This window comes from Equus przewalskii, chromosome 10 (assembly GCF_037783145.1).
Source record: "Equus przewalskii isolate Varuska chromosome 10, EquPr2, whole genome shotgun sequence".
Taxonomy (NCBI): domain Eukaryota; kingdom Metazoa; phylum Chordata; class Mammalia; order Perissodactyla; family Equidae; genus Equus; species Equus przewalskii.
This window is the reverse complement of record NC_091840.1, coordinates 24055889-24082814: the sequence shown is the minus strand read 5'-3', so window position 1 is coordinate 24082814 and position 26926 is coordinate 24055889. Positions and strand designations below refer to the sequence as shown.

General features: G+C 49.5%; 1 protein-coding gene and 1 long non-coding RNA gene across 9 annotated transcripts in view; one reads left to right on the top strand and one right to left on the bottom strand.

The window, feature by feature from the left end:
• The window catches only part of LOC103565387 (uncharacterized), a 36798-nt gene that overhangs the window by 7245 nt on the left and 2627 nt on the right, over nt 1–26926 (top strand). For 5 of the 6 annotated variants that reach the window (XR_011523034.1, XR_011523031.1, XR_011523030.1 and 2 more), the window contains 2 exons: nt 9704–9816; nt 10711–10860. This is a non-coding gene — a long non-coding RNA (uncharacterized lncRNA). Of the gene's footprint in view, nt 1–9703; nt 9817–10710; nt 10861–23496 lie in introns of those variants that run through there. The other variant, XR_011523032.1, reaches the window with a different exon arrangement.
• On the bottom strand, nt 225–26506 carry SP2 (Sp2 transcription factor). 3 transcript variants are annotated; one of them, XM_008541429.2, is made up of 7 exons: nt 26353–26506; nt 12698–12774; nt 10926–11900; nt 5039–5351; nt 3410–3584; nt 2978–3171; nt 225–1441 (listed from the first exon to the last, which is right to left on the bottom strand). In XM_008541429.2, the coding sequence occupies exons 1-7, from the start codon at nt 26357–26359 to the stop codon at nt 1341–1343; spliced, it is 1842 nt and encodes a 613-aa protein (XP_008539651.1). In that variant the 5' UTR covers nt 26360–26506; the 3' UTR covers nt 225–1340. The 3 variants fall into 3 exon arrangements, with proteins under 3 accessions (XP_008539651.1, XP_008539650.1, XP_008539652.1); XM_008541428.2 differs by having other exon boundaries at nt 12698–12777; nt 26353–26457; XM_008541430.2 differs by lacking the exon at nt 26353–26506 and adding an exon at nt 24688–24800 and having other exon boundaries at nt 12698–12777.

Below are 26926 nucleotides of genomic sequence, written 5' to 3'. Positions count from 1 at the left end.
CAGGCATGCCCGTGCCAGGCCCGCCCCCCGGAGGTCCCACCCAGGTGCTGGGGTGTGCGTGCCAATGCCATGGGGCCCGTGTGGTGTAGCTTCTTTTGGGCTGAGGCCTGGATTTGCTGAGGTCAGGAGGGCAGTCTGGATGGCTCTGAGAGACGAGGGCTCCCTCCCCTGGAGTCCCCTCTCCGATCTCAGAGGGAAAAGACAAAGGAGGCGTGCTGCCAAGGTGCAGAATTTGCCTCAGGCAACTAAATTTATTAGCAAGAAAAAATTTTTGTCAGCCCAGTGCTGACCAACAAAGTACATCGTTAATAAAGGATAACAAATCTGTCACTTAATTCATAAAACATACCTCAAGCAGTTACAACTAAAAATAAAGTTGGATTTTTGTTTAATTTAAAAGCCTCAAAAATAACAAGCAATATGTTTTTAAACATGTAGTAGACACAATCGTCTATTATACAATATACACTGTACACAGTAGAGCTTGGGCCGGTCGGCGGGTGAGATGAAGGGGGGAGGGGAGGGGTTCAGGATGTGGAGGTGTTTTTATCTGAATCCAGATTCGAGTTGAAATGCTATGTCATTTAGAAAAGAGAATTGCTAGAGTGAGAAAAAGATTCATATGCTCATCATTGCCCCCCAAAACCCTAAACTGAAAGCAGGCATGGGGGAGGTGAGTGACAAGGACAGGAAGAGGGGAGCAGTTAAATAAAACTTCTTTAAAGCACACACAATACACAGTGTTCATCATCTGAAGTAGAGTATAAGGCAACGTTCTCCATAGAAAAAGAGGGGAGTCAGGGAGTCCGTGGGTAGCTTTACTTTTTAAATAGAAAGTTGGAATGTGCTGGAGGAGAGTGTGGCGGGGCTGGGGCATGTGGAGTGGAGGCGGATGCCACTGGTGCCCTGGGTGCAGGGCCCCGGGGCGTCCGCGGTGGCTGGTGGGGCCAGGGAGGTGCAGGAAAGGGGCATGGCACGATGCAACTCCGGCAGTGTTGGGGGGGCTCACTTTGCTCCTCGACGGAGTGAAATTCATGTTTTTCCTTTGGAAATAAGGGTTCCCACTCGTCCTGGTTTAGAACGTCTCATTGGGCACGGCCAGTGTCCACAGTCTGGGCAGGCCGGGAGCTCGTGGTGAGAGGGAAGGGCCAGGGCGGCACCCAAGGGTACAGAAGGAGGTGAGTACGGGGCATCAGAGCCCCTTCCTATGAGGACAGTCGCAGAACAGGAGGGAGGGGCTGAGGGCGGGCCCAGGGCAGCCAGGGCCTCCTTTTTCCTGGGGGCCCAGGCGGGACACAGACGGCAGACTGCATCTTCAGGGCCTCCCGCCTGAGCTGGCCTTACAAGTTCTTCGTGACCAGGTGGGTCTTGTAATGCTTGGTGAGGTGGTCGCTCCTCATGAAGCGCTTCTGACACTGGGCACACTCGAAGCGTTTGTCCCCTGGGAAGAGGAGATGCCCGTCACTTACAGAGCCCATGTGCAGACCCTGTCCCATCCCCGAAAGAGGAAGAGCACATGCGTGGTGAGGGGGCACCCTATAAAGCTGGTGGCGCCTGGTCATCATACTCTGCCCGCCTCCTGCTGACACCTTTGCTCCTGACGGCCTACTGCTCTGAACCCTTTGTCAGTTTTCCTTTCTCCTACCTGCCGCTGGACATCACCCCCAGTCTACTTTGTTCCTGTTCCTTGTCCCTTGCCCAAGACACTGTATTTGTGCCCCTGCACCTGGACTCTTCCCACGTAGGCTGTCGCCTGCTTTCTTCGCCTCTCTGTCCCTCTGACTCTAACCCTGCCTCAACGTCTTCCCGTCTCAGGAAAACCCCGTTCCTCCCTGACCCGCCAGCCTGAGAGCTTACTTGGCCCAAACCACCCCGACATGGGTGAGGTCAGCTGCTGTTCTGAGTATTTACTGTTCAGCATCAAGGGGCATGACCCGCCTCGCCACACTGGCCAGGAGCCTGAGCTTTGGGTCACGTGTCCCCATCCCCAGTCCCAGGACAGGGGTCTGTGTGCACACTGGGGGCATTCACTATAGCAACAGTTCTCAAAGCATGTGCTGTGGACCACTGGGGAGACCCAAGACAATTTAGGTGGTAGAGGGATGAATGTTTTTCATTTTTATAGTTTTGTGTTTATTTGCCAGTGCATTAAAACATATAACTATGACATCAAGCCTGTCATGTAAAAATAATAGTGGTTGGACATAAATGAGTAAAACTAGTGACATGATTTAAGCAAAATCATTCATTCAGTAAATAATGGTGGGAAAAGCAGTGTGGACTAGTGGTGAAGAGTATGGACTTGGGAGCCAGAGGGCCTGGGTTTAGCTGTGAGCCCTGGCGACCTCTCCATGCCTCAGTAAAATGGGCATAACCAGGGCTGGCCCTGTGACCTAGTGGTTAAGTTTGGTGCACTCTGCTTCGGCGGCCCGGGTTCAGTTCCCTGGTGTGGACCTACACCACTTGTCAGTGGTCATGCTGTGGTGATGACCCACATACAAAATAGAGGAAGACTGGCACAGATGTTAGCTCAGGGCAAATCTTCCTCAGAAAAAAAAAGGGCGTAACCAAAGTACCCTCCCCACAGAGTTGCTGTGAGGCCTGAATGAATTAACTGTAAAGTGCACACTACAGTGCCTGGCACACTATGCCAGCGCTTGTTAAATAAGTGCAGCTACGGCAGAAGTCACCAAGGCTGTGAAGGCAAGTGACATCACTTCGGGCGACACTGTGCTAAAAGGAATGGCACAAAAGAATTTCCTGGGTAGTCTTAGACCCCCAAGAAGACAGTCTGTGGCTCTTGCTCAGTGTGGCAGTGCCTTGGCAGGGCCAGGAATCTTGATGTCACTGAGGGCAATGGAGTGGGGAGAGGGGAGAGGCCAGGAGCAGCCCTGTGTGGGTATGGGTGTGCCAGGGCAGGGGTCGGGGGTGAGGGGCAGCCCTGTGGGTTGATGCGCCGCTGGGGAGGGGGGCAGACCTGTGTGGGTGCGGGCGTGCCGCTGGAGCTCGTCACTCCGTGTGAACCTCTTTCCACAGAAGAACCAGTTGCAGACAAAAGGCCGCTCGCCAGTGTGCAGGCGCACGTGGGCCCGCAGCAAGGACGTCTTACGGAAAGTCTTGCCGCAGTCGGGGATGTGGCACACGTGCTTCTTCTTGCCTTGCTCTCCAGACCTGGGCATTGGGTGGAGGGTGGGGTGGAAGGAATGGAAGAGGAGCGAGGGAGGAGATAGAAGATGGGGGCAGGACAGCATGGAGAACGCATGTGGGGTCAGGTCAGAGAGCACGGGAAAGGTGAGGAGGCCAGGTGGCATGGAGGCACCACCTCGTCCCCTCTCAGTCTATGTCCCAGGGAGGAGCTTGGGGAACAGGAGACCCCATGCTTGGGGTCTGGCCTCTCTCCTCAAATTACCTCTTGTCCCCATCCTTGCAGTTGGGACACGTGCAGGCCATGCGGCGCCGCTTCTCCCCGGGCTGGGCCTCTCCCGCCAGGGCCTGCTCCATCTGCAGCTGGATCTGGGTGGGGCTCAGCCCGCTGATGGTCAGGTTGTTCCCAGAAACATTCTGCACCGTCAGCTGCTGCTGCCCTGTGGGGAGGAGGAGGGCTCGGCTCAGGGTGAGGAAGCCTGAAAGGGCAGAGGAGGGAGCCTGACACTTTTCTTCCCTTCTGCACGTGGTAAGGATGATAGTCATAGCAGCCAAGACTTTCAAGAGCCTATCACATGCCAGATACCATTTTAGAGACTGTAAATGTACTCACTCATTCAACCTTCATAATCCTATGAAATAGGTACTATTATACCCCTTTAGTTGAAGAAACTGAGGCTCAATAACATATCAAGGTCACACAGCTAATAAGTGGTAGAACCCGGATCTGAACCCAGGCAGACGACTTCAGAGTCAACGCCCTGAACCACTATACCGCACAGGCTGAATTCCCTTTCAGACGCTGCCCACGTGACTTCAGCTGGGGACGGTCTGGTCTTGGAGTGTTTCTTCCAGAGCCTCCTCCAGCTTTAGGCCCTTGTGAGGGACCATCCCTGCTCTCAGGAAAGTCTCCAGGGGTTTGTGTTAATAAGAATGAGAAAGCAGTTCCATGGGCTTTGGAAACAATCCAGCCCTCTAGGACTCAAATGAAGCCACTGAAAGCAGGAGTGGCACTGACATCACACTGGTGTCCCTCAGTGGATTCCTCCTACACCGGTAAACCGAATGCACAAAGTACCATAAATTCATTTAACAACAAAGGGAGGAGTTTCCAAAAGCTCCCACTACCTTGAAAAGTGCCCTTCACCCAGCTAAAGAATGCAAGGAACTATTTTTCCTAGGTAGCTACACTTTTCTTTTCTTTTTTATAATTTGTGTGTGTGTGTATGAGGAAGACGGCCCTGAACTAACATCTGTGCCAATCTTCCTCCACTTTATGTGGGACGCCACCACAGTGTGGCTGGACCAGCGGTGCTAGGTCCACGCCCAGGATCTGAACCTGCGAACCCTGGGCTGCAGAAGCAGACTGCATGAACTTAACCACTACACCACCAGGCCAGCCCCTACAGTTTTCCTTTGATTATTCACAAGGCTGCTTTCACACCAAATATTGCCAAATATCACTGCCGGAGAGCAGCACAAGCCATTCCCACTGCCAAAGGCTCCTTCCTTTCCTCCCCATCTTAACTCAAGGCTTTCTCCTTCTAGAAGCCCTCCTTCAAGTTCCTTTACTGGGAACCTCCCTTGAACATCTGCCTTTGGTCTGGACCAAGCTAACATGTGTTTGTATGTTAGTTGGAGTTTTCCTGAGTACATCTTACTTACTCCATCCTATTCAAGTTCTTCAGCTGACAGGTGGGACCAACACGTGTCTAAACTATCTCACAGGGCTACTGTAAGGACCAAATGGACGTGCTTTTAAGCTTGAAGCGACGAGGCACACGTAGGGCAGTATCCTCACTGTTGTTACTGGGAACCCCAGGTTGGCCCCCAGCTCCCATCTGCGGGGCACACAGGCACGCAGCCCATGTCCCAGTCAGGGGCCTGTCCTCACCGCCAGTGTTGGTGATGGTAACGGGCACACCCTGGACCTGGACACCGTTGATGTTGATGGTCTGCATGGCCTGGGCCGCCGCCGCCAGCTGGGCTGCGTTCAGGCTGATGACGCTCCCGGCGGGGGCAATCTTTGGCAGGGGACGCTCTTTCCGGAGAATTGCAGCCGAGTGCTTTTTGCTGGTCCCGCTCAGATGGGGCGCACGGGATGCAGGGCTGCTACAAGTGGTGGTGGAGGCGGCCGCAGCTGTTGCTGGAGGGCTGTCCTGCACAAGGACTGTCTGTACCTCACCAGAAGGCGTACGGATGTAGACCTGGGAAGGGCCAGAGAGAAAGAGTCAGGGCCCCAGGAGAGACTGGGCTCCTGGCACCTTTCCATGCAGCATCAGCTCCCCATCCAAGCGAGAACTGGGAGCCCCTCTTTGTCCACCCAAGTCTTCTCCAACTGGCCCAAACCGACATTCATACACGGCTGACGTTCAACAAACGGATGATGGCAAATGCTGACTGTTGATTTGAAACGAAACATTTAATATACTTAGCATGGAAAGATATAATTGCCAAATCTCAGAACTGGAGAATTCAAAGGCAACTAAAAGATGACCTCACGAAAGATGCCCTGTGAGTGACTATCAAACAAATGAAAACCGCTCCGAGGAGGCACAATTAGTGAGAAGCAGTTCTTGTCCAACTCAGATTGGCAAGGATGGGAAATAAAATCTAATGCTCACTGTTGGTGAGACAGCGGGGAACAGGCGCTCACTCTCACGTTAGGAGCGGGAGTGGGAAGTGGTCTAGGCTGGCTGGAGGGAAATCTGGGTGTATCGAAAGCCTTAAAAATATGCTTGTTAGAGCCTGAGTGGGACGAGAAGGGCATTTGTGGGGAGTGGCAGGAGCAGCCCGGCAGGCACATCAGAGCCCCGGCAGGTGGAGGTGTCATGGGAGAGCTGAGATGGCCGTGGGAGGCTTGCTCCATACCGGGGATTGATCCAGACAGGAGACAGAATGAGAATGAGAGCGAGCTTTCTTACTGTCAGAGAAGGGAGTTACAAATATGGAAAGGGAGACAACTAGAATGAACCTTGTGGTGTCGGATGGGAATAAGAGGCATTGGTGAAAGCTCCTGGGGTTCAATAGAGATAGATACACAGATAGAGAAATATGGACAAAAACGTGCATGTATTTTTATGTATATGTGTATATATGTGTGTGCATGTTTATAGCTATGTGTTACGTATCCAGGAGCTCACCTAGCACCCAGGCCTGAGCTGCCAAGTCCCAGGTTCTACTCAAAGGACCCAGAGCTCCTTGGAGGAATAGCTGATTCCAGGACTGGGGGCAGGGAAAGTACAGGAGCTTGGAACACCTGCTGTATCAGAAAGTAAGGAAGTGCTCAAAGAATGGTGGGTACATATGAAAAGGACACAAGAGCCAGCTTGAAGGGCTCCCATTGGCCAAATATGGGACAACTTGAACATCAAAATAATATTATTAATGGATTATAACCCACTGAATAAAATAGGAATCTGAGTCCATACTGACATAAATAAACAAATAGAGGAGAAGAGAATGATAGAATTAAAAAACTGCTCTCAGGGACTGGCCCCGTGGCCGAGTGGTTAAGTTCGCCCACTCCACTGCAGGCGGCCCAGTGTTTCGTTGGTTCGAATCCTGGGCGCGGACATGGCACTGCTCATCAAAACCACACTGAGGCAGCGTCCCCCATGCCACAACTAGAAGGACCCACAACGAAGAATATACAACTATGTACCGGGGGGCTTTGGGGAGAAAAAGGAAAAAAATAAAATCTTTAAAAAACAAACAAACAGGGGCCGGCTCCGTGGCCGAGTGGTTAAGTCCGCGCGCTCCGCTGCGGCGGCCCAGGGTTCGGATCCTGGGCGCGGACATGGCACCGCTCGTCAGGCCACGTTGAGGCAGCGTCCCACATCCCACAACTAGAAGGACCTGCAACTAAGATATACAACTGTGTACGGGGGGGTTTGGGGAGATAAGCAGGGGGGGAAAAAAAAAAGATTGGCAACAGTTGTTAGCCCAGGTGCCAATCTTTAGGAAAAAACAAAACAAAAACAAACAAACAAACAAAAAAAACTGCTATCATATCCTCCAATGAGAGGAACCAAGACTCCTAGAGAAATGGGTGACCCCCGGGCCAGGGTGGGAAAATACAAGCCCTGAAGAACTGACACATGCTGCGACGTGGATGAACCTGGGAAATATTATACTCAGGAAAGGAAGCCAGTTGCAAGAGATCACCTATTGTATGATTCCATTTACATGAAATGTGTAGGCAAATCCATAGAGATAGAAAATGGATTAGTGGTTTCCAGGGGGTGGGGGATGGGAAATGGGGCATGACTGCTAAAGGGTACAGGGTTTCTTTTTGGGGTGATGAAGATGTTCTAAAATGAGATAGTGGTGATGGCTGCACAACTCTGAATATACTAAAAACCACTGAGTTGAACCCTTTAAAAGGGTATGTGAATATCTCGATAAAGCTGATAAAAAAGAGAGTGTGTCATAGGGACACAGGAGCCAACTTGAAAGAGCTCCAAGTGGCCGAAGCGGGAACAATGTGAATAACACAGTACATAACATCGTGTTGAATTATAAGCCAAAGAATACAATAAACACTCCTGAGTCCCTGCTGATATAAATAAATGAATGAATAAAGACATAAATGGAGAAGAGACAAATCTTCCTCAGAGAAGAATTCCAAGTAATATTATGCAGATACTTTCCCTTCCAGGATGTACAGCTTAATTCTCACCTCCACTCCCATCCCTGAAGGTGGGAGACTAAGCGACTCACTTCCGAAAAACAGAGCAGAGGAAGAGAAAAGCAGCACTTACAATGAAGAAACCTGGCAAACACCACCTTGATTAAGCGATAAAGGTGACATCAGGACGTCCCCCTCATATGATGAGATGAGGGGGCATTTCGCCTCCATGGTTGTTTTTCCAAAAACCCATAACCCCAGATTTGGGGACGTCCTACAGGATACCTGACCAACGCCCCTCAAGACTGTCAAGATCATAAAAACAAAGACTGAGCAACGATCAGATCAGAGGGGTCTGGGGAGACATGCCCACTAAGTGCGACGTGGTACTGGACTGGGTCCTGGAACAGAAAGGGGACATTGATGGAAAAACTGGTGACATCCAAATCAGGTCTGGAGTTTAGTTAACAGTAATGAACCAATGTCAGGTCTTAGCTTTGACAGCTGTACCTGGTAATGTAAGGTGTTTAACTATCGGGGACACCAGGTGAGAGGTACATGGAAATTCTCTGTACCACCTTTGCAACCTTTCTGTAAGTATAAAAAGTCAGTTTAAAAACTATCATAGTAAAAGATACTAAAACAAGTGGGCAAAAGTCTGATGAGGAATGGGGTATTTACATAGTCTCGAAGTATCTCCCTACAAAATACTAATTCATTACAAAGAGGAAAAAAGTAACTTTAACGTGCAGAAATCTGCCCAATCTCACTCTAATCACCACCAGTAATGGGACAAAATGAAATCACGCACCCCCTTTTAGGATGCAGTGAAAACAGCATCACTTCTGTGATATTTCTGCAAAAGAAAACCCTGCACAACCTGCATCTAGTCATGAGGAAACATCACACAAACCTAAATTGAGGAACATTCTACAAAATAACTGGCCTGTAGCCTTCAAGTGTCAAGGTCATGAAAGTCAAGTAAAGCTTGAGGAGCTGTTCCAGATCAAAGGAGACAAAGGAGGCGTGACAACTCAATGAACGTGTCTGGTGCAACGTGATGCTGGATGAGATCCTTTTGCCACGAAGGAATTACTGGGGCAAGTGGTGGGACTTGAACGGGGTCTCTGCATTAGACGTTAGTGTGTTTCACTGCTGATTTCCCAGGTTTGGTGGTTGGATTGTTGTGTAGAATGTCCTCGTGGGTAAGAATTTCATACTTTCTATGAGGCCCTTGGAAGTGCTGAGATCATGGTGACAACTTATGCTTAAATGATTCCGGGGAAAAAAATTCTTTGTAAAAAAGAAAAATCCTGCTGGGATTCTGATTGGAATTATTTTCAATTCCCCGATTATTTAATAGGACTGTGTTTCTCAATTAAAAGCAAAGAAATCTCATGTCATCTCTTTAATAAATACAGAAATTTCATTTTCAGTTTTTTGGTATGTGCCCCTTTTGCGAATCATTGCTATTTTCTGTGTATCGGAAGTTTCTGTTACTAGAACATTTTTTGTTCATAATATAGAGCAGGAGTCAGCAAACTTTCTGTAAAGGGCAGAGAGTAAATATTTTAGGCTTTGTGGGCCATGAAGTCTCTGCCTTGTAGTGCAAAGGCAGCACAGATGGGTATGTCTGTGTTCCAATTAAACTTTTTTTATGAAAACAGATGAGTGGGCCAGATCTGACCTGAGGGCTATGGATTGACAATCTCTGATACAGAATATAACACATTTTAAAAAAAATGTACATATCCTTTGACCCACTTTTAGGAATTCATTTAGCTCTAAGATTGGAAACAGCCTAGATACACAGTTAACAGGGTATTAGCTGTATAACAGACAGCACCTCAGGATAACGGAATACTATGTCATCCTTAAAAGATAATACTATAGCTAAATCTGTCTGCATGTGTATGATTATTTCCTTAGGAAGACCTGGGTTTAAGCCCTGCCTCCGTCAACCTCAAGATACAGAGCCTCAGGGAAGGGAGGAGCGGCACTGTGAGGACAAGTGCGCCTGAGCCAGTACCTTCACCTTTGAGGTACGTCTGATAATGGAACCTCACAGATAGCGTAATAACTAAATTAAACAATTTATAGAAAATCACTTGGCAATACATAATATGCCAGAAGGGAGGGGGCATTCGAAGGCAGGCCTCAGATTTCCTCCTGCGTGACTTCCACGTCCACAGCTCAACCTCAAGGGCACTTCTCCACCCAGGAGATGGCCCAGCTTCCTACTGTCACTCACTGTGATGCCTGGGTTCCCTCTCTACAACCAGATTATAAATTCCTCAATGGCAGGAACTGTTTTTTTTAAAAAATATCCTTGTCCCCAATTTTAATTGTAGCCCCTGCCACACGTAAGACACAGGGAGTCAAGGCAGAAAATGGAAAAGAGTGTGGGGTTTGAAATTTGAGTTGAATCCTGGCTCTTGTCATCTATGCTCTAGGAGATTTGGATACTTTATAACTTCTCTGAGTTCCAGGCTCTCCATCTGCAAGATGGGCATAATCTCTGGCCTTTCGTAGGCATAAACGAAGAATACAACCTGCTCACAGAGCCAGATTCCAGAGTACGAGAACACCTCAATAAATGCCCAAAATAAGAACGTTCTCGTTGAAGTTAGCACCCCAGATGAACCTAGCCTAAACGTTCCTGCTATCAAGCTAGGCTGCTGCTTCCTGCTTTTTTCTTGTCATTAACAATGATCAGCATTTTGCTCATTAGTGTTCTTACTTTACATCAAATTCTATGGTTCTGACTGGAATTTTTTCATTCTTGCTACCGTTCTGAGTATGTAATTCTATAATAAAAGATAAACTTTATTATTAAAACATGTATATCTGCCCCGTACTCATCCCCCCAAAAGACTTGCATAAAGAAAAAGTGGACCAAAACATAGGTACACAGGTCTGTTTCATCTGATTTCTAGAGACAAGCTGTACGTGACCCTGTGAACTGAAGAGACTCCATCTGTCAGGCAGAAATAGCCACTCACTGCCCACCCCCAACAATCCTGACTCCCAACACTCAGATCAAATCGGAAGATGCATCAGCATCATCTTCGACAGCAAGCCGAGGGGTAAGGGAGCATTAGCTGTTTAGTGCTAAGGAGAGGGAGGCAGGCGCACAGGGTGTGCGTGGTACCTGAGTAGGTGTCGGCTCAGCTGCCTGGATCTGAAAGTTCTGGGAGGGCTTCTGGGGGACGGTGGGGAGGGTGGCAGATGCCGCCTGCACCACCCGCAGGGCCTGCTGGGGGATCTGCACCACCTGCTGCTGCTCAGCCTTGGGGGGCACCACCTGGACCTGCTGGACCACAGCTGGCTGGCCCCCTCCTGGGCTCTGAACGATGAGCAGGTTGTTTCCTGCCTGGATGATGTTGTCTGCGGTGGTCTCGATCAGCACGGTCTCCACCTGCTCAGCCACAGCCACGGGGGGCTGGCAGGCGGGAAGACTCTTCTTCCTGGCTTTCTTGTTAGTCTTAGACAGTGGGGTAGGAGGGCTCTCCGTGAGGAGCTGAGTGGGGGCCCCGGTGTCGCTGGTGTTCATGAGGTTGTTGACAGGCAGAGTGAGTGTCACATTGCCACCCCCACCTGTCAGCTTTACCACATTGGCCCCGCTCTGCACAGGGGTGGTGGTGGTACTCGACTTCTGGACGGGGGCTGGCTTGATGGGGACGGGCTTGTGACTGGATGGTGAGGGGGTGATGATGGCTTGGTTGGTGCCAGGGATGATCTGGATCTGGTTGGTGAGATTAGGCTGTACTTGGATGGTCTGGGAACTGCTCGCCTGAATCTGAGGGACCGCCTGGTACTGGATGTTGGCATTTGATCGGGTCCCTTTGTTGATCATGGTGGGATTCTGGATAGCGAACACCAGCTGCCCCCCAGGATAGGACGCACTCAGTTGTGACCCCTGAATCTGAAGTATGTTTCCTTTGGAGGACAAGATTCCAAAGCTATTCTTGCCGGGACTGAGAGGGAGCGGGGCAGGTTTGATAGGGACGAGTTTCCGCGGTGTGGGCTGCGGGGGAGCAGGAGGCGTCACAGCAGCTTCAACAGCTGGAGGACCAATTTTGCTACATGTTGCAGCAAGCAGGGCTAAGGGAGATGGCTGGGAATCCTGCAAAAAAGCAAGTAGAGAAAAGGAGTGAGACGCGAGGGCCTGCTGCCCGGCCGCCCTTTGGAATCCTCTCTTGGCAGCCTCTTCCGCACCTCTGGGGTGGGCAGGGCACCAGCATCCTCCCCCTGCAGTGGCTTCAGTCTCCCCTTCTCTGCTGGTTTCTCCATTGAGTAAGCAAGCGAAAGAGGGGAAATGTCTTTCTCAGAAAGGAACTTTCCAGAAGCACCCCGTGACCGGGTGAACTAACGGCGTCAGTTGACCACTTATTCCCCACTGGCCTTTTTTCTCATGGGGACATGGAATCACCCTCAGCTCCTCAATGGAGTTCCATTAGCTCACCACAGGGATTAAGGGATCCCTGACTCCTTAACTGAGGGAGGACTGGGGAGAAAGAGAAAGGGAGGGGCACCAGGAGGAACAAACCCTTTTCTAAGTTTTTTCTAGCATTTGGGACATGAGTTTACTGACTGGGGAGGGCTGCTCTTTTGAGGCTACAAGGAAAGAGCCTCTGGAGTGTGGGGACACAGCCTCTATTTTCCTTGTATGGTCAGTGGAGATTATGGAAGGGACCTTGAGTTTAATCCTGCTTTTCCCCCTGACCCAACTGTGGCACCTTAGGTAAGTGGCCATGGTTTCTTAGTTCAGAAAAAGTGGGCAACTGAACCTTCCCTGGTCTCTTATCCTAACGTATTTACAGTGAGCCCGGATAGAGTTTTCAGTAGGGGTTTAATGTTGGCTTCAGTGCGTCCTTCCAGGCTGAGGCAGCCCCCAACCCTCAGAGCCCACTGCCCACTCGCCTGGGTGGTGGAGGCGGCGGGCTGCAGGTAGTCACTGGGACTGACAGCGGCAGTGGCAGCCATGCTGGTCTGTGGATCTGCTGGAAGAAGAGAGACGGAATGATGCACAAGACGCCCGATAAGAATCTCAGCCCCCTGGCCTCAGACTGTCTTCCTGCCTCTCTTTCCTGCTGCTGCTCCAGGAGAGGTTAACGACCTTCCCCACACGTCCCCACTCAAGGTTAGCAACCTGCATCTTTTTTTTTGGTAGATGACCTTCTCTCCTCAGACCCAGCCATCTGAGGCTGTGAGGACAGCTGGTCCTGCCTCCACCAGACTGTCCCCTCCAGCCATCATAAAGTCTGGGAAAAAACGAAGATACCGAGACTATAGCAAGACCGGCTTCAGGAACTAAGCTGTGCCACCTAATGGAGCCTCTCTGCTGGGCGCGGCTGACTCTCCCAAGCTAGATCAGGACCCATATATGGTGGGTGGGGGACCCCCCCCCCCGGCTAATCCTCCAGCTCTGACTGAGGCTCCCTGCTGTCCAGATGTCCAGCCAGCCTGGGAGAGAAGCATCACTGGCCAGGATCGCTGACAAGGAGGACACACCCACTCTGTGGGAAAGTCTTGGGTGCCCTGTGCTCAGCCTTCCCCACAGAGGCACAGTGGTCCAGGTGTCCATCTGTAGCACAGGGGTAACTGCTGTAAGCGCATTCACACTTTCACGTAGGACAGCAGGTATGGCCCCATAGGTATCACCCAGACCAAGAGAGCTAATGAGTATAATGAGAAGAATGAGAATATACTAAATTCTATTTTTGTTTAAATGTGTATGTATTTCTATATATGAATATACCAGGAAAAAGTCTTTAAAAATGCTAATATGTTAAAAGCCATTATCCCTATGGTAGAATTTTGCTTCACTTAAAGAATACTTCTTGTTTTTCTGTACTTTCTCAGTTTCCCCACACATACTCTGTTGCATTTTAAAAGTACAGAATGGTGAGGAAGTGATGAAGGGAATCTCTACTCTGAACTTAAGTCTGACCTAAGAGAAGTACACCATAGTAAAACTGAAATCATGAGAATTACGAAGGGAAAGAACAGAGGCAGACTTGTATCCTAGACCTTTGCAAAGCAGATTTCAGGAAGTACAGAGACAGGAAGGACATTACTTCAGAGATGCGGAAAGGCAGACTGGCTCCAGCACTGAGCCCCTGTTGGGCATCTGGCGAGAAGAGAAGGGAGGTCAGCAGAAAGAGGGACCACTCGAACCATTCACATTTTGGCTGGCCTGTGGCCCTTCTCTTTGGGAGAATGAATGATTCTTAAATGGGAAAAGGTGAGGGGGAACTGAAGCCCAGGACAGGTGATGGGCTGGCAAGGCACACGGATGCCTTAAGTGGTTTCCAAGCCTTAGGGCCACAGCAGCTGCACTCCAGAGAAGGGAGGCAGGGACTCTGCAGGCACACTAGCCAACCATAGGGAGCCAAAGGGCAGCTCTGGGCAAAATCCTATAGGTAGATCCTGAAACATTAGACACTGAGCTCTGGCAAAACTGTAGAACAAATGAGGAAAGAGTACTATACTACGATGCCGAGCTGAGGAGGCAGTGATCACAAGGGATAAGCGTGGGGTTGCAAAAAAACAAGGCATGCTGAGCACATCTGTTTCTTTTTTATGGGGCTTTGGGTAAAGACATCAGGAGAATGGTATATACTGTGCATTTTATTCTGACAAGGCGTCTGACTGAAATTTTCATAATATTCTTATGAACAAACAGGGAAAAAACTGCAGGCAGGATGACAGTGTTGTTTGGGGCTAAGCTGACCAGGCCTCCCGGTCAATGGTGAGATACACGCCATCCTGAGGAGGTGGCTGGTGCAGGGCAACCCAGGTGTCTCAAACTAGGCTGGGTTCCAGGACCAGGTCTGCAGGCTTCTTGGAGGCTCATGCTTTCTCTACCAGAATTTTTTTTTGTTTTTTTGAGGAAGATCAGCCCTGAGCTAACATCTGCTGCCAACCCTCCTCTTTTTGCTGAGGAAGACTGGCCCTGAGCTAACATCCATGCCCATCTTCCTCCACTTTATATGTGGGATGCCTACTACAGCATGGCTTGCCAAGTGGTGCCATGTCTGCACCTGGGATCCGAACCGGCGAACCCTGGGCCGCCAAGGCAGAGCGTGAGCACTTAACTGCTATGCCACCGGGCCAGCCCTCTACCAGAATTTTTATTCTCATATTTTCATTGTGAAGATCATTTTTTTAAAACGAACATATATTATAGATCACCGGGTGACTGCTGCTTAACTAAGATTGCACGTTTCTGGGCCTGTGTGTGTGTTTATGACTGTACTGGTGCCAAGTGGCACCACTCTAACTGTGTGGGCTAATTAATTCTGCATATTTAATTCATGATACATTTGTGCAAAGTGAGAGATGCCGGCTCTTCAGAAGTGTGGGAGGACTGTGTCGCTTGGCACTAGACACTGCACGGTGGGCGTGCAGAACTCAAGGAGCCCAGGATGTCAAGTCTATGCTGTGCTTTCACTGACAGCAGCGATTCGGGTTCAATCAAACATTGTCCTCCCAGAATGTTGTTGTTGATTTGAACTTCACTGGCTTTTTTGTAGTTATTTAAGTTTATAGGCCCTAGATTAATGAGTTGATAAACAGATTTATGTGCGTACATAATTAAGTAAAGTTGTAGTGTTATAATGAAAATCTAAGTTGACTCAAAAACATTTTCCCTCCAGAGCAGTGGTGTTCAAACTATTCAGACCATGAACCACAGTTATAAAAACAATTTACATCAAGACCCAGTGTGCACACGCGCGCCCACACACGCTTCCCTGCCTGTGCTCATGCAAGAACTTTCCTGAAATGAAATGTGCCCTTGCTCCATGTGATGCACTTGATATTTTTCTACTCTATTTCATTTTTTTAAATGCGGTTTTGATTCACTAAATTGGTTTTGTGCCCTAGAGGCTGGAAAACGCAGCTTCAGAGTAGTCTGTCCACCACTCAAGTTTGGGAAACTGCAAAGACCTAGAGGGCAAGTTAAATTTGCAGATGTCACAAAACCAAGGATTGTAAACATGAGTGTCTGTATTAGGGCTCAGAGGGAGCTTAAAAAACTGCCATGTGCAGTGCCTGAAAGCATGAGGCTCCAGACCTAATGAGGACTCGGGCATCAGTGGGGGCGCTGGGGCCTTCCTCTGAGCCTCACTGCACCATCTGTAGAACAGAGGTAGTGTCATCCTCATGGGATTCTGAGAGGCATCAGGAATTGATATGAAAAAGCATCGAGCACATAGTGGGTAATCAATAAATGGTGGTTTAAACTTTAAATTGAGTAATACTGCACTTGGGTTAAGAAAAATCACATGCATAGAGGACAGGAAGACAGGGCTTCATAGTGGTTCTCATGCAAAAACGCCCCAGTGGTTTGGACTCAAAGCTAAATGGGAGGCAAAAGAATCTAGACGTGGTTGCCAAAAAGGCTACTGCAATCTTGGACTGCATTTCCAAAAGTCCAGTCACAGGAGGAGAAAAAGAACAGTCCCTTTTTAAAAATTCAATTTATTTAAAGTAAAAAAAAAACCAAAAAACCCCAAACAGTTCACTCTTTTTGTAGTTTTTGGGTTTTTAGTTTAAATAAATTGAATTTTAAGGAAAAAGAAAAAGAACAGCCCTATCATATTCTGCACACTTGGGCGACGCCGGGAGTGCCAGGTTCAGCTCTGAGGGACATTGTGAAAGGGGGATTTTCACCTGGAGCTTGTTCAGAGATGAGCAGCAATGGTTGTGACCAGGATGCCAGAGCAGCGATAGTCACCAGGGTATTTATTCCACATGTGGGTTCAAAGGGTAGAACCAAGGCTTTAGGGTGGAAATTTCAAGAAGGCAGATTTCAGTGCAACAGAAGTGAGAACCTTCAAAAGATGGAGTCAGTTGCCTTTTGAGGTAATGTCCTCCCTTCTCTGGAATCGTTTAGCCAGAGGCAGGATGTGTGTCTCTGTCAGAGATGGGATGTCTAGATGGGGTGGGAAGCTGGACTAAATGATCTTTAAGATTCTTCTAATTCTCAAGCCATGTTGCCGATGAGAACCTAAGAGGAGTTAGCTGCTGGCAGGACTGGGCAGGGCAGGCAGGGGGTCTCCCAGGAGGCTCCCCTGGGCTCAGGTTCTCTTGGCTAAAATTGGTGCATGACTCTCCCTCAAGACATCCTCTGTTATGAAATGGAAGGACACCAGGACAGGAGAGAGTGCACACGAAATGAAAACCAGCCTAGTGCTTCTTACTCCTCTCCCTTTCCCATCTCCCTCTCTCCCTCCACAGTCATTATTACCCTGGACTCAAACTGTCCAGAGACCGGGCTGGGCTGAGTGAGTGTTCGGTTAGAAAGTTAGAGCCGACTCTGCTGAAGCACGGGGCAGACTGCTGGTGCTCGACGTTGCATCATTTCAGTTTGGTTTCATTTTCTTCTCCAGCTGGCTCTTGAAATACTCCTCTATTTCTCAAACCAGTGTTTTTAAGTATCTCCCCTAGTGTCACTCAGAGCTTTGTGGCCCCTGGGCAACCCAAACACAGACTGATCTCCCTGCCATTGCAGAATTATACCCTGGGATTAACCATGAAAGGGAAAAGAGAAGCATTTCCAGTTGGTGTTTGGAAATGAAAAGTGGTTGAGAAGTAGCGTAAATACGTAACTGCAAGACTATGATCAAAGGTACTTTAGAACCTCATTAATTTGGAACCTTATACTTAAAATGTGTAATTTGGACATAAATTGTGCTTAACTTTTTCCTTCATACTACTCAAAGCGAGGCTAAATAGTGTATGAAGAGACTGCAAAGGGACTCTTAAGCATAGTTATGTAATTGTTTTATACCACTTCCACCATTTTAATCGTACCATTTGCTTTTAACAGTAATTTATATCCGGTCCTAAAACCTACATTTAGCAACATTGCTAAGTGGGATTACTGCATACTCTTGAAAGTTAAAAAGCTGCATTTCTTTCAGAGTTCTATTATTCAGACTTTTCATTAACTCAGGTTGGCTAAAACTTTCCCAACAGTCCCTGGGCTGGTGAGGTTTTAGTGATTTACTACACAAGCAATAGTAGATCCCTTAGGCTCTAAGGAAAACGTCCAAGGGCATCAAGGCGTCCAGACACTGGGTGGACAGGGGTGTCCAGTGCCTGATGAGACCACACCTGACTTTCCTTTTCCCATAATGGAAGTCAGTTTAATTCCAAGACCAGCAGAAAAGCATCCCGTGAGTGTCTCGGCTCTTGATATCCGGATCATTCATCTCTACCTCCGTCCCCTCCAGCTACAGCCTTCTCTTCTTCCCTCCTTGCCAGGCTTGGTGGAGAAGCTGCCAGCGCTCTGCTGTCCCCCTCCTTCCTCACCTGCTCAGTACATCCAGCCCTGTGTGGGCCTTCCGCTTGGGCTGGCCACAGAACTTCCAACACTGAGCCGTCACCTCTGCCCATTCTCTCCCCAGCTCTCATCCCCAGCCACCAGGGGCCTTCTTTCGGATCCTTGAAGAGCCTTCATCTCTGCTGCTGCCCTTTCCTTGCTTAGAGCTCTTTCTTCTCTCTTCACTAGCTAATGCCTCCTTACCCTTCAGGTCTCAGCCTGGTTTTTCCCCAGCAAAATTTATTGAGAGCCCACTATCTAAGCGGCGTGGCATTGCCTCAGAGAGGCCTTCCAGGACCCCTGAGATGAAGTGAACTCCTCTGGTAACTCCCCACCCATTAAATAATCATGGGCTTAATGTCTCAGTCTCCCAGACTCACAGGAGGGCTCCCCAGGGTGAGCCAGGTCTGTTTTCACAGCTGAACTGCTCCACCAACCCCAGTACACAGCACAGGGATTCTTCAGTGCCCGCGGGCTGAATAAATAGTGAATGTCTTTGGTTAAACCAGCCTTTCTTCTGGTATTTCCAATCACAATGAAACCTGAGCATCACCCTCATCGACAATCCATCATCAAGTGCTCATGATTCTACCTCCTAAATATCAACCACTCCCAGTCTACTCATTGCTCTCTACCTGCATCGCTTTTATACCAGAAATACTGCCCAAAGCCTCCAAAATGGCTTCCCAGCCTCTGGCCTTGCCCACTCTGATTCAGCCTCCACAATGCGTCAGAAGAGTCTTTTTAAAATGCAAATCCCATCCAGCCACTCCCCTGATGAAACCCTTCAATAGCTTCCAAATGATTTTATGATAAGCTTCTAAAGGCCAAAACCATCTGTCCCCTCTGCTGCTCCCAGCTACCTCTCCTACTGGGTCTCTGCCCTTCAAACTCTCCGGACACACACTCAGTTTTTTTCATTTCTGGGACCACAACACACTCTCTCACCTGGAGCATAAGCACGCTCTCTCCCATTTATCTGGCCGACGCCGGTCCTTTGGAGCTCATTTATAACCCAGAACACCTTTCCGGACCTCCTCCCCCACCCCCCGGTCTGGGGTGAGTGCCCCGCTATGTACTGGTGTACAGGCAGAGACTGCGTCTCTGTCCTAGGGTCTTTCCAAGGGCTGACTCAGGGAGCACCGAGCAACAGGAAGAGGCCTCAGATGGGACCCCTGAGCCCTGGCCCTCAGACTAGGGCAGTTCCACTGTCTTTCACCTGAGAACGCTGTTCCTGAGACAGAGGAATGAGAAAGAAAGGGCCCAAAGAAAGAGCACAACAGCAGGCTTTAGGAAGCTCCTTTCCCTCTGGAGAGGACCTGGCTCAGCCCCCACAGCTGGGCCTTGGGGCTACCCGGCTTCTTTGCCTCGTGGGTCCCTACCATGCTGGCTATGGCTTTCCTGGCCGTCTGCTATGGTGTTTCCCCTAGAGGAATTTCACTCCGCACAAACAGTCCTTCTGCTGGCTATTTCGGTCAGCTCAGCTGGGCCTGAAGCCAGCGAAAGTTTCAAAGCCCAGTCTTTCCCAGTTGCCTAGCCTGGAAGAATTCAGAGCTGGTAAGGGAAAAGCAAGCCATGGCTGGTTTTAGAGCAGGAAGTTGGACTTCAAAGGAGTTAACAAATGGGCTAAGAGAAGCGGCTTGGATGGCAACACAGATTGTGAAAGACCCCAAATTGCACTAAGCATTTCTGAAAAGCAAGTCTCCAGCAATCATAATAACCATATAAAAGAGCTCAATAACAGTAAAAGACATTTCATTGACTTTCATTAAATGAGAACAACTCTGGGCGGCGGCTTGCGAACGCCACAGGCCACAGGAGGAAGATGAGTAAAGAATGGAGATACTGTCCACCCAGACACCTCACTGAGCCATGCGCCCTCCCTCCTCCCAACGCTGACCCCAGCCCCAGCCCATAGCCCTTATGTATGTGTCCACAATTTCATCAACAAGTTAAAATGCCCTTCGTCAACTAAGATCCATTATTTTCTCCTCCTTTTCAAGCAAAACTCCTTGAAAGAGTCGCCTATACTTGCTGTCCCTCATTTCTCTCCTGCCAGTCTTTCTTGAACCTGCTCCAGCCAGGCTGTCCCCTCCCCACCCACACCACAAACACTGCTCACGCCACCAACAACCTCCACGTCGCTAAGTCTCGGTTAATTCTCAGACCTCATCTTCTGTGTTGATCTGACAGTTGACCCCTCTTCCTTCTTGAAACACTGTGTTCATTTAGCTTCCAGGACACACTTGCCAGGCTGGCCTCCTGCCTCTCTGGCTGCTTCTTAAGACTCCTTTGCTGGGTCCTCTTCTCTCAAATTCTAAATGGTTGGGCTGCCTCAGGGCTCCGTCTCAGGACCTATTTTTCTTCTGTCTACACCTATTTCCTGGGTGATTTCACCTGGTCTCATGCCTTTAAAAACCAGTAACATATAGGTTCTATATAATGATGACTCCCAAATTTCTATCTCCAGACTTGTATATCCAACTGCCTACTGACATCTCCACTTGGATGTATTAATAAATATCTCAAATCTAAGTAGTCCCAAACAGGGCTCCTGATATCTCCCTAATTCTGTGCCTCCTGCAGACTTCCTCACTGCAGTGAATGGAATGCCATCCTTCCAGCTGCTCAGCCCTAAAACCTCGGGGGTCATCCTTGACCCTTCTTTCTTCCACATTCTACATTGGACAGTCAGCAACACTTTCAGCTGTACCTTCAAAATATATTCAGATTCTGATTGCTTTCACCACCACCTCTTGTTATGACCCAGGTTCAGGGCCCCACCCTCTCTCGCCTGGGTAACTGTTGAAAGCCTCCGAGCTGAGCTTCTAACCTTGTCCCCATCACGCATCCAGAGTGAGACCCATCAAACTTAAATGAAATCATGTTACTCCTCTGCTCAGAGCCCCCCAACAGCATCCCATCTCCCATTCAAAGTAAGAGCCAAAGTCCCCCGAACGTGATACAGTGACCTGTCTCCCATGACCTCTCTGACTTATCACCATCACTCTACTTCACTGCTTCAGCCACACTGGCCTCCCTGCTGTTCCTGAACATGCCAGATAGGGCCCCTTCTCAGGGCCTTTGCATGTGCTGTTCTCTCTGCTTGAGTTCTTGCCGTCTGCCCCCCACCCCAGACTGAGCAGGGCTCAATCCCTCCCGTCCAGGGTTTTATTCAAATGTTGCCCTTCTCATGGAGACCTCCCCTGACCATCCTAAATAAATTGCACCTCCTCACTTTCTTCCTGTTCTCTATTATTTTTCTCCTTAGCACCTCTCATTGTCTAATATACATTAGTTACTTATTTATTGTCTCCCACTAAGATATAAGCTCCCTAAAGGCAGACTTCTCTCTGCCTTACCCACTAATGTACCCCTGACCTGGCACATAGCAGGTGCTTAATATATATATGTTGAATGGATGAATGAATGAATCCTGGAGACTGCAGAGTGGGAGAACCTAAACGGAGTTTAAGAACCAAAGGAGAGAGCCTGCAGATCTGCGTATCCTGGTACTAGGCTGGGGTCCACTGGCCAGGTCAGCTCAGCTGACCCAGTCCCAGATGGAACTCTCAGCCCCACCAACAACGTCACACGGACAAAAGCCTGTGCGTGGGCCAGCACAGTCCACTCCTGCTCCTGGACAGAGCCCTCAAAGCCCCCACCTCAACCCCACACACCAAGCACAAGTCAGTGCTGCTTTCAATTCACATGTACTGGGGGGGAAGTTCTTTTCCGAGTGAGTTAAGATAATGAGGATCCCTGCTATATGAATACCTCTTATCTGTCCCTACCCTGAATTCCTTTTCCCAAAATGTGATGGTGTCATTTGCTAGTCTGCATCCTGCCTGGGTCACACTCCATCCTACTGGAAGAGACTCTGGAGAAGTGAGTGGGGACACGGGGTGGCAGGGGATGGTAAGAACTCCTCACTCTGATAGAAGCAGTCCCAGGAAATGGTACAAATACTGGCCCTCAGAATTCTGTCTTGGAGAACAAGAGAAAAAAGGAAGCAAGATACACTTTTTCCCCCCTAAAGAATATCATTTTGTACAAACACATGCTTTCTGTGCTTTGGCACATTTATTTCTGAGTCACTCCCACATTTATCCTGGGCTAGGATCAGTCCTGAAATGAGCGGTGACTTCATTTCCCCTGAGAGGACAGGGTTGGCCTACCATTTACTTTTCTGAAGGCTGGGAATGTTTTGGTCTGCTTTTAGGCTAATCTGAGAAGACTTCCAATTAGACATTGACCAGGGGCAGAATTATTTCACCTCCAATCCCATGGCCCTGCCTGCTGTCTCTGATTCCCTCCTGATACTCTCTGAGGCCGCTTTGTGATTCTACCAAGTCCCAGAGGAGAGGTAACAAATACCCCAAAGAGGAAGCTCTAGAAAGAGGACATTGGGAAGCGTGCAGGCCAGTGCCTGCTCGTTCCTGAGCCACTTTCAGCCCATGGCTGAGATGAAAGAGGCCACCAAACAGCCTAAATCATGGCATAAGGACAAACTGGCATCTCAGAGCCGTTAGCATCAAAAACAACAGTCACCCAAGCTAAACCTCTGCATTGCGATGTGGTGGGACTTTTGGCTAGGTACAGCACACAATTCTGATGTTGAAACAAATTGTAGCCAAGGGAATGAGATGCCCAAAGGAAGGATTCAAACAGTGGGTCTGCAAGCATGCTCTTCCTGTGACACAAACAGCCCTGATGCCTCAACACTGCTGGGAGCTGCTCACAGAAGGTAAACCTAGAAGCATCTAAACTAGGCACTTAGCCCTCTATGCTCCTAAGCTGCTCCTGAGCAGAGCTTGTCTCCCAAGAGCACGCCAGCCTGAAGCCCACCCCGAGGAGAAGCACAGTAACCCCCTGTGCCAGTGGTGGCCTCAGAGCACCCGAGAGCGCGCTTCCTAGATGTGTAGTGGAAGCCACAGCTCCCCGAAGCTTTGAGTGCTGACTCTGAGCTTACCCCTGGGCTCTCTTTTCAGTGTCCCCTGAGGCAGCAGAAAAATCAGTTTTCCAGTTCAGAATCCTGTCAACTGGAACAGATCTACCAGGACCACCTGGGCGCATCTCCTCAAGGGCAATCTCTGATCCCTTTCCTACTTAGGCTCACAATGCCCTTCACTTAGTAACATTCCATGTTTCTAGCCTCTTCATTCATCTTTCCACCCAGTTCCAACAGATAACTGACAGCAAAGTGAGACCTCCCCACCCGGAGGTCTCCTAAGAGAATGATGCTAGCCAAAAAAAGATGTGCTGATAAATCAAGGACGAACTTCTTAAGAGAGAGAAATTTCAACTACATTTCAGAAATATAAAGATCTAAGTGCTAGCTCTATGAAGGAAGAAATACAGAGAAAGCTTTTTCCCCCTCCTTCAACAGGTCTAGAAGTCAGAGAAGGAGTTGCATGTGTATCCAAAACAAAAGCAAAGCACAAATAAACAAGCAAGAACATCAAGAAATGCATTCCATAGTGATGTCCATTTCTCAGTCCAGCTTGTACTGGTCCAGCATGTAGGCCACGCATTCCTGATTTAGAACTTGCTGGGAAGAAGTTCACAAATCCAGTGAAGCTGCCCAAAGGGACACTCCGGACGTAATAAACTCCTAAGAAAGTATTGGAGCTTCTCCAAATAGATTTTACTCTAAGTCTACGGCCAGCAAAGTTTCAGAATGGACCATGCAATTGTTTAAACTCAGAAGTGTCCACATCACTCTATTTCTAAAATTTCTAATACTCCAGGCACCGTTTACAACTTTAAAGGTGTTTCTCCACATCTTTCATTCTGTGGCCAATGCCCCCCGACCCCTCCAAAATAATTCCTAAATTTTTCAATCTTTGGAAGTGAGGCTTCCAATTTGTGTGTATACAGAGAACAGAGGGGGTGAAGATAATAAGTCTTAGAAGAAGAACATGCTACATTTCCATCACAGAAATGGGGGTGAGCAAGGTCAGGAAGATTGCTGAACCCAAGTCAACAGCAGAGTCTACTGGCTGGCTGCGACAAGCTTAGAGTGTCTCCATAAGGGCCCTCGTTGGGCGATACTTGCTTAAAGCAAGTTTGGGAATTATCATATACCTATGGCAAAGGACTGTTCAGGCTATAAGGGACCGTGCAACTTCTCCAAAAGGCTGCTATTAATGAACAAAAGAACTAGGAAGTTCAAGGCTAAGATACCCCATCTGCTGTTATGCCATGAAGCTCCTTTACCCAGACATTTGCCAAAATCTTCTTACTACAGCTTCTTCTCTCCTTTGACAGACCTCTAGAGGCCCAAACTTTAAGAGAGTCTGAGAGGAAAATGCTGGCCAGCCTATGTGCTGTCAACGGTGATGCCAAACTCTTCCTCCTGGAGCCAGCTGTCCCCGCTGGGCAGTCAGATAAGGATCCAGTTATGAACTAACTCTACTTGGGTCTCTTTGGCCAAGAGACTGTGTCTTTAAAAGCATACCTCAGGAGGTTCATAATTGTGTCAGACCAGCTTTTCTTTTTGCCTTGTTGTTGCTGCTTTTAAATGAAGAGGGTAAGCCTCTATACAACCAAGTGGAATAACCAGAATTAGAAAACTTACCAATTGCCCCAGTCAATGAGAATCCATTTCCAACAGGTATTAATGCCTGTTAGAAGCCACTGGAACATTGACATCATCAGCCCAACTGATAGGTTGTCTGACAGATTCGCCCCCTTCATTGCACACAAGAATTTAAAACAAAACAAGACACTGCAGTTATATTCATTATTGCAGACAAGAGGTTTCTTTGTGTTATTTATCAAAATTACTCCTATGGTGTGGACTCCACCATCATTCCCTTCACAGCCTCTCTGTGAGCTGGCCAACACCCTAAACGTTCTAGCCCTAAAAATCTTATCCGAAATACCAACTCAACACTTCGCCCTCCACGGTGATACTTAATCCCTTCTGGGGTACAGTATGCAAGTTTTAGACAGTGCATGCCAGGGTACCTTCAAACAGTCATCACCCTTCTGCCTGCCAGGAAAGCGGTGTCATGGCAGACCATGGGCCAATTCATTGCTTAAAGCAGATCTCCTGGGTCCTGCCTTCCTTTCTCTAGGAAACAACAAAGAAGTGAACAAGAAGTAACCTCAGAAGAAGAAAAAAATTTCAGGAGAATGTGCACTGAGGAAAGCCAGACTGAGTCCCTCTGGATCAAGTTAATTAAGAAACAATTAAACGTGACAGTATATCGGAATCAAAACCAAGGAATGCACTGAGGACAGGCTTCTTAAGTTGCCCAGAGAAGACACAGTTCCTTTTCACTAAAATTGGAAAGCCACCGGAACATGAGCCAAGAAGCAGGGGTAGGCGGCTGAGAACCATAAGTCAGCAATGGGCACGGAGGTGGGGTGGAGAGAGAAAGTAAGTATCCATTTTGTTTTATTTCTTCCGTCATTCCTTAAGTTTGCGCCTGGCCTTTGGGATTCAGCAGTCCGCCCCCCGCCCCACCCCCCACCCCCACGGGACGTCAGAGAACAGGCTGGGAGCTCTGTCAACAAGTTCGTAAAGCTCTCACAATTCTGCTAAGAGCTCGCAGATATCTAGCTGGAGGCTCAAGGATCCAAGTGAAAACATGACAAGAAGGTTTTGCCCACTCGGCAGTCTGAGGCGAGAGGTCATCTGCCTAGGGAGCGCCCTCGTGTCCTGACAACAGCTCTCGATGGGGACACATCGGTACCCGGGTTGGCTGCTGTGCTCAGCAGTACCCCTGTGGTCTGAATTCCAAGCATTCCCTTGGCCCCTCTGCACTCGGGAGAGCGCTGAATCCCTGGTGGGCACCTAGAGTTACGGTGCAGGAGGGTCCCCCGAACACAGGACAAGAGCGAGGGGCGTGGGCCGCCTCCTCGGAACAGACCCGGGCAAGATCCACGCGCCGGGAAGCGCTGAGGAGGGTCGGCGACCGGGCACCGGGAGTGCCAAGCCCGCCCTGGGTGCCCGCTCCTCTCGCCAGCCCCCGGAAGCGCCGCGCTCCCGCCCAGCGGGCTCCGAGGGGGCGGGGAGTCGAACGCCCCCTTCCGGGTGCCTCCGCCCGGCTGGCCAGCCCCGCTCCTCCTCCGGGCGGGAATCCTCCCTCCCCCGCCCCTCCCGGAGCCGGGCCCCGGCGCCAGGCCCAGCCCCAGGGGGGAACCCCCGGCCCCGACTCCCCGTCCCTGCGGCCTCTGCCCGTCTTCCCGACCCTTGGGGGCCGGGAAGACCCCACCGGCAGCGGCCAGGACCCACCGCTCATTACGACATCTTCCTCCCTGGCCTCCGCCGCCTCCGCCGCCACCGAGAGCCTGACACCGCCCGCCTAGCACCCGCCAATCCCGGAGCCCGCGACCGCCCGAGCGACGGCAACGTTCACCAATAAGAGTTCAGTACATTGGGGACCGACAGCACTCCTAACCAATCAAAGAGAGGCATCTAGAGCGACGTTGGTTTGGCCAATAGACCTGTGAAATGTCACTGATGGACGGTAGAAGGTACCAACCGGAAACCTACCCAAGAGTGAACGACGTGTTCGCCAGCCAACTGGCGGGAGGCAAAGTCCCGCCCACGAGGTGGTTGATGGACAGCAACAGGAAGCTGGATGAGGCGGGGCCTAGCTGAGGAGTGGCTTTGTATTGGTCGTGGTTGACCTTCCACCCACCTCTAACCCAGAAGATGAGTGATAGATCTGCCCTGAAGCCAATCAGAAGTCCTCAGGGTGAGGCCGAGAAATGCCGTATAAATAGCGTATACATTGCGCCTCCAGCTAGTGTCGCCCTGGTGTGGCGGGGGCCTTCTGCTCTTCTGCCAGCCAACCCCATGCCTG

Bases quoted from the DNA above. Each gene is read 5' to 3' on its own strand.
- SP2 (XM_008541428.2), bottom strand. The intron at 11,901-12,697 runs GCGAGTGGGCAG...GCTTTTTTGCAG, and splicing joins CCGCCGCCTCCACCACCCAG to GATTCCCAGCCATCTCCCTT. The intron at 3,172-3,409 runs GTAATTTGAGGA...CCCAATGCCCAG, and splicing joins TGCAAGGATGGGGACAAGAG to GTCTGGAGAGCAAGGCAAGA.